Here is a 7,567-nt window from a genome sequence, read left to right as displayed (position 1 = left end):
CCGATTTCTCATTCGATCGGGGAGTCTTTCGGTGAATCATCTCTGACGTTCTGTGATACGGTGGTGCCAAAAACACCCCAAGATCTGGCCGTAGATGGCTTCATTCAGGATGAAGAAGGCCGACCTTTTGATAACTGGAGGGGATGGAGCGATGAGAGAAGGATTTGGTACCTTCGATTGCTTTTTCAGTGGTACCCGATGACCTTTGACCTAATCTAATCAGGTGATTTTGTTCCTAATTTGCTTATGGGTTGGTGGTGACTGGTGATGCCTTGCATGCCTTATCTGTTGGTGTTTGATGGGTGGTGATGCTTTGCATTCCCTATGTGGTGGTGTTTGATGGTTGGTGATGCCTTGCATTCATTATTTCTTGTTTTTGGTTGGCTTCTGATGCCTTGCCTGCCTTATGTGACTAAATTTATTGGCTGAAAATAATCTAAATGATGAAGCATTTATGAGGTTGTAGCCACCACTAGGTTTTCCCTAGTTTAGGAGGTTCCCCTCTGTTTGTTATGTTGGTATATGTTGGCTAAAATAAATTAGCTTGTGATGACAACAACTTCATAATATCTGAGGGTGCAGCTCCTGTAATTCTAGCCACCACTAGGTATTTCCTAGTTTAAGAGGTTGAATTCAGGGTCTGAAGTAATGTCAATGATGCAAAAAAAAGTGTTTTCAAAGCTGAGACATTAAAAAAGTGTTTACAAATATATAATGCAGTGTTTGAGTTTGTAAACATTTTAGCACAAAAAAATGTCAACATTACTTGCTAATCCATCAAAACAACCTGCTGTAGTCCGTCGACTAGTTGATCAAGGTTGTAGATTGTGCCTTGTTCAATTTGCTGCCGCCTTAACTCTTCCAAATAGTCTCTTACAAGCTGTTTTGCCACCTCCAAACATTCTGGGAGAACTCCAAGTCTTGAGAGTCTTTCCTTATTGATATGTGGAATCTTGTAGTTGTTGTTGCCCCTGCATTTTATGATTTCATGGTAGCAACCCTGTAGTGTGAGGAAAACGTTGTTTAACATATGTGGCTCAAGCTCTTCAAATGCATCTTTCATGTTCTTGAGCAAATCTTCTACACCATTAGCCAACTTGTCATCTTGTAGGGATTGAATTGTTCTGAAAAACCCTAGATCATTCACATTTGTATACGGCGAGTTCGGCGGTTGGCATATCAGTTGGATATTAAATCCATCTGATGTGGCAGCAATTACAAAGTCATGGTCTGAACCCTTAATGTGGGGTTTCGCATTGTCTTGTTGTATAATTATATGCCTGCTTGCACCACGAGGCCACTTGGCCTTAATTGTTGGAATAATCTGAAACATTAAGTGGTAAGTAGGAAAATAATCTAAATGATAAAGCATATAATGCATTCTGATAGTTAAAAGCATAGTTTAAAAACTCACTTGGTTGATGAAAACATCTTTGCTGACTTCCTTTGTGATTGTTTGGATTGGCTTTGTTTCCAACGTGCCTTTCAATCTATTTTTGATGTTCCTAACAGCCGGCTCAACCGTAGTAAATGGGAATATCCCAAACTTACCATCAATTTTTTTTTTACCTTTATTGTCATATTGTGGCCTTGAAACCGCACAAATGAACATGATTTTATCAATAAATCTTTTAGATTTGCATGCTCTATAAGGCTCTATCTCATCTAGCAGCAGGTAGTATCTATATGATGTTTTGGTTAAATAAAATCATTTTTCATCTATGTGTATTGTGTTATACATAGGCTGAAATTTGATTCTCTCATTTGCACTAATTGCACTTAATTGGCTAAGGCTCCAAGTGAGCATACTTAACTGATTTTGAAGTGTTAGAAGAGGTTTAATTGCATTGGTATGTGCTATAATCTTTTTTTCCTTTATCCACACTCCAAGCAAGCTTTTACTAACTTCAAGTTTGCTTGCCATTTTCATTATAGTTGACCTCTCTAGAACGGATAGTTGCTTTACTTTTTCTTAGTCGAGTTTCTTTTTTATCGATGTGTGTTGATCCCTTCTTCATTGAAACGAGTTGTACGGGCCTTCCCATCATCTTTTGTGCCCATACTGTTGTCCATAGTCGCCAGACCGTTGTCACATCGATCTGGAAACGAGCCGCCGCCTCTTTCTTCGCGTCGTGTTGAAGCTTGAAGTCCTTGTTGTTCTAGAGCAGCCACTGTACAACGTTGTTCATTTCAATTTCAGATATGTTGGCTCTTTTCATTTTGTCTGCCATCTTCTCTTTCTCTTCTCTTACCTTTTCAGATTTTGATGTAAATGAAGCATTTAGGCTTGAAATGCTCCTGTATTTATTTGTGTAAGTAGAGCAAAAAACAATTTGAATTTGGCTCCAATTCCTATGAAATGAAGTTTGAAATTTTAGGTGGGAAATGAAATTTAGCTCATTTATTTCACTTGGTTTGTTTTTGTACATTTCGAAATCAGTGCAGCCTTATTTCATTTTAATTTTGGAAATCAGTGAATTCTAATGCCATACACTTAAATTTCGAAATCAATGAATTCTTAATTAAAAAGAAATCAGTGAATTCTTAATACTTGAAATTAGTGTTTGATTCTTAAATAAAATCTGAATTAAAATGAATTCTTAATTAAAGTGTTGAATAATTAATTCAAGTTTTTAGTAAAGTTAAATTATGGGCCAATAGCCGCTAAATCCTATAACTATTTTCGTTTTCACGTTTTGCATCGATTTCAGAAATTCTGCCTCAGTATATCACAACTAATCCTCCAGTCGCGATTTGCATCCGACGAAATTTTCCGGCAACATAACTTAATCTACGTGGCATTTTATTTGACGTGTAGTGAAACAACATCGTTTTCAAGGGTGATTATCATCTACATGGCAATTACCTGTTAATTTTTATTTTTTTTAAAATGATGTGTAGGGAAGTTGCTACCCGTCGGCCGGAAGGCCACCGCCCTCGTTCCCCTCTCACAGACCCTTATCCGTGGACATATCTGTCTCACCATTCCCCAATCCAACCCCACTTCACCGTGCGCCGCCGCACCTCTCTCTCAAGCTCCGCTAGCAAAGTCGTTGCTCGCCGGTCGGAACCCTAATTCAGCAGATCTCATTTATCTCTCTGTTCTCCTCCCTCCGATTTGGGTTGACGCCGCCCCACGCAGCACCGTCTCCTTCCCTGGCCACGGCGGAGACGCCGCTTCCTCCATCTCATCTATCTCTCTGTTCCTCATTCCAACCCCAGAACCCTAATTCAACAGAACGACGTCGTTTTGTGACTAATAATTTCAAAGAAACGTAAGGCAAAACGACGTCATTTTGCCTATCGGAATTCTATGCCACGTAAATTAGTCCGGTTGCCAAGTCATCTACAATTTTACCGGAAAACTTCGCATGATGCAAATCGCGACTTCTTAATTAGTTGTGATATACTGAGGCAGAATTTCTGAGAACGATAGAAAACGCGAAAACGAAAATAGTTATAGGATTTAGCGGCTATTAGCCCTTAAATTATTGCCATCAAAAGTTAATCGAGGATTAAGGAGCTTTAAAAGTCATATTAGTACTACCCCTATAAATTTACTTCTCTCTTCACTTACATCTACTTTAACAATTTTCTTAAAATTCGTACCGAACCCCAAATAGAACTCTTTTTAATGGAGGAGTAATGTTTTGTGAAATTCTTATAAAAGGGGAAAGGTTAATTTCATGATTTCACCATTGAATCTAACTTTGAACACAATCAAATCAAAAGCTATGGTGGTAAGCTGGCAGCTGTACTATCTCAATCTCAAGAAATTATTAGCAGCACAACTTTGAATCTGTAAAGCAAAAAATAAAACTCACACAAATAAAAGAAAGCAAATTTAGATAAAGAAATAAAAAGAAACCATACGAAAGAAAATGAAAGAGAAAAAAGTGAAAATGTAGCTCACAATCCAAACATTTCCATCATTGATGCTTCCTTCTCTTTTACCGTCTTTATTAAACACCAAATCTTTGATACCAACCAAAAATTCACACCAAGAAAAACAATCAAGATCACATTTTTCACACAATGGCCGTGACGCCGGAGCCGTTGCCACGGACCAACGCCGTGGATTTCAGAGCTCCTCCACCGTCTCCGGTGGCGCCGGGAAGGCAGTCGCCCTTCGCGAACGACGACGTTTTGAGTGAATACCTCCAGCAGTCCCTCAAAGTCCCCGACCTGGTTCTTCCGGACCGGGTTTTTCCCTGCCAGAAATCGGTCCAAAACCCGCCAAGAATCGATTTTGGGAAACTGGGTTCGTTTGAAAGCGAAATGGGTTTCAAAATATGTGATCTGATTGCGCAGGTTGGGTGTTTGGAGTTGATCAACCATGGGATTTCGCCGGATTTGATGGGGCTGGTCTTGTTTCTTGCCGGAGGCATCTTTCAGATCCCGCCGGAGAAGAAGAAGACGGCGGCGAGATCGCCGGAGAGGCGATACGGGTTCGAGGAGATCCATGGCGAGGAGGAGATCAGGGATCAGAGCGAGGAGTTTTTGTGGTGTGATGAAACAACCATGAAATCGGAAATGGAGGGAATTTGGCCCTTTGGATTTTCAAATTTCAGGTATATATACATACATAGGAAATAACTCTCTTCAATCTTCATACATTTTTATTCTTTTTTTCACAATATATCGATGGATTATTCTGGGAGTAACTTTGACGGCCGGATATTAATTATTGGCAGTTTTATAAATTACCGTAATGTAAAATTATTTTTTAATTGGTAGTAAAACTAACACGTTCAATATATTTCGATAATATCATTTCGACCTCAATATTCATACCTCATTGTTTTGTGAGTGATATGTAACAAGCATATATCAGATTTTTTCTAAAACAAATATAGTGTTATTAACAATTAATAAAATGCGTCCCTCAAAAAAAATGCGTGTTAATTATTTTTAGCAATTAATTAGCCCATTATTTTATACTCTATTGACGAAGTTTTTGTGAATTACAAAAATGTGTGTATTTTGCAGCCAAGAAATGAAGAAGCTGTCGAGGCAAATGGAAGAAGTAGGTAGGAGAATTATGCTATTTCTGGAGCAACATAGTTTTGAAGAAGTTTTCGGCGGAAAATGGGTTACCGGAGGAGCAAGAAAGCGCCGGAAAAGTATGGTGTATAGAGAAACATGGGCGGAAAATGGGCGGCGATCATTCACTCAGATATGATGTGATAAGAATGCTGATAAAGGGATCTGAATTTTCTCATGCATTGAGTTTACATTTGTGGAGTGGAACAACTGATTTCCATGTTTACTCCAAGAAAGGTTGGGTCTCGTTTTTTCCCGCCAGAAATTCCATCGTCGTCACCATTGGAGATAAGTTACAGGTAAGTAGTTTATCTTTTCCATCTTTAAAATACAGAATCCAATTTTGTTGAACATGGAACGAGAGAATTTGGACTAGAAAAAATTATTTCATCATCTTTAATTTTGTTTTGCAAACTTAACTAAAATCTGTGAATTTAGATATGAATAAAAACCTATGATTTATTTACATGCTTCATAAGTCATAACTATAGAGGTTAACGAAGTAATTTAACCTACATACATTTAATTTTATATAATACTCTCTCCATCCAATTAAGAACGACTCTCTATTTTTGCGCACCATAAAATTAAAAAGAAGAGTGATTAAAAAATAAAAATGATAGTAATGAAGTCCACAATTTTTTGTGAGAGATAATAATTTTCTTTTTTGTTAGGGACCATTATTAATGGAGCGGAGAGAGTATATGATTACATAACCAAATAATTTCTTAGAAGGGAGGATTACGAATTTTAAGACGAAATTATTAAATGTATTGAAAGTGGTAAAAAAATATACCTTCATAGTCCACTTCACTTTTTCACACATATTAAAAAAATGCAATAAATAGTGCTTGGAAAATTCAAATAGTACTTGAAAAGTACAAAATATATCTAATTATTTAATTTTGCCCTTATTTATTCTATGTTTGATTATATTTAAATAAGGTTACTTTGATAAAAAAAGAAATTTAATGCTAATTTAATTTAGAAAGTGGACTATATTGTGAGACATCTAATAAAGGAATAAATGACTATGAAGGTGGACAGGTGGGACGGAGGGAGTAATAATTTTATTAAAGTAATAAAAATGTGAAAAGTACAAGTAAATGAGGTATTAATAATGATTGAATAGTGTTCTAAAATGTAAAAGAAAAAAGGTTATTTAAAGAAAAATTCACGAAAAGAAAGTTAGGCAGGAGTATATTTTTGGGGTAGATTATAACCATAATTACCCAAAAAAGTTGGGTCATTTCATTATCGACAAACAAAGACATGCAATAAAGAATTATGTAAATGCCAATGTCATGATAATCCTTTTCTTTGGAGGGCGGGGTGGAGGATAAAAATAAACGAACGTATAAATAAAATAAAATAAAATGCCATCAAACACCTTTCAAAAATACAGTCAATAAAGAAAAAGAAAAAAATATTAACATAAAGAAAAAGCAATGATAGTTAGATACTACTACTATATACTATGATTACATGACTTTTCCACCCGTGCAACTCATATAATCATCTTTTTTCTTAGTTTATAAACGAATCCACATTTTCCTCTACTTTAATTTTATGCACAACAACGCTATTTGGACATATATAAAGGTAAATGAGATCCACTTTTTACATAAATGAAAGTATAGATTCTCAAATTTTACACAAAATACCTAATCTTAGATTGGTTGAGTTCAGATGATGGATTATATAGTAGAATGCAAATATTATATGATGCAACGTTTTTATTTTATTTTATTGGAGAACCCTAATTTTCTTTTTATTTAATGATTTTTGGCAGGGGTGGAGTGGTGGGCAATATAAACATGTTATAGGAAGGCCAGTCTTCAAAGGTGAAAATGAAAAGTCTAATATTTCAATGGCATTTCTATATTCACCTCCAAAATTCACAAACTCAACCAAACAGGATGACGATTTTACCATTTCTATCACCCAACAATTCATTTTGTGTGTATTAATTACTTTTGTTTACCGATTTTTAATTTCTATTTACCATTTTTTTTGTATAAAAGTTTTTAAGTAATATTTGGGCCCAGAGCGGCAGAGCCCATAAAGAGTGAGCCAGATGTAACCATTTTTTAGTTGATTGGGCTTTATAGCTTCATCATCTTTGTTAGGCCCAGATCAACATTTTTTCACTTTTTTTTAATCTTTCAGTTTTTTCTCTTTTTAATTTTTTTTTCTCGAGTGATTTTTCCCGAGTGATCATGTATTTTGTGTAAAAATCTAGCTAGAGAATTAGAGTTTAAAAAAACACCACTCGTGTATTTTGCAGAACAATTCATAACACAAATCGAGTTTATCTTTTTTGTTTTTATATATATACGATTGCTACACATAGCCGAATTATCATCAAATTTTCAGCCTAAAAATTGCTAAAATCCAAAATTCATAATGAGCTTGTTTGCTCTGATGGAATCGAATTTCTGTTTCAGCATCTATTATAAAAAAACGAGAGAATTAAACTAAGAACGTGATATGAATTTTTCAAGAGCTTATAGAAAAAGAAAGT

General features: G+C 35.6%; 2 protein-coding genes across 2 annotated transcripts; one reads left to right on the top strand and one right to left on the bottom strand.

Annotated features, from left to right (window-relative positions):
- Positions 1–720: 720 nt before the first annotated feature.
- Positions 721–1,644, bottom strand: LOC130992498 (uncharacterized). The gene is made up of 2 exons (XM_057917150.1): positions 1,415–1,644; positions 721–1,324 (listed from the first exon to the last, which is right to left on the bottom strand). The coding sequence occupies exons 1-2, from the start codon at positions 1,610–1,612 to the stop codon at positions 770–772; spliced, it is 753 nt and encodes a 250-aa protein (XP_057773133.1). The 5' UTR covers positions 1,613–1,644; the 3' UTR covers positions 721–769.
- A 2,213-nt stretch (positions 1,645–3,857) lies between these two features.
- On the top strand, positions 3,858–7,372 carry LOC130992497 (gibberellin 3-beta-dioxygenase 4). Its single transcript, XM_057917149.1, is given in 4 exon segments — positions 3,858–4,571; positions 4,990–5,065; positions 5,067–5,342; positions 6,836–7,372. Coding segments are annotated over 4 exon segments (1,131 nt in total). The 5' UTR covers positions 3,858–4,035; the 3' UTR covers positions 7,079–7,372.
- The last annotated feature ends 195 nt before the right edge of the window (positions 7,373–7,567 follow it).

Source organism: Salvia miltiorrhiza, chromosome 7 (assembly GCF_028751815.1).
Source record: "Salvia miltiorrhiza cultivar Shanhuang (shh) chromosome 7, IMPLAD_Smil_shh, whole genome shotgun sequence".
Lineage (NCBI taxonomy): Eukaryota > Viridiplantae > Streptophyta > Magnoliopsida > Lamiales > Lamiaceae > Salvia > Salvia miltiorrhiza.
The sequence above is the reverse complement of the archived record's forward strand: the minus strand, read 5'-3'. Positions and strand labels throughout refer to the sequence as shown.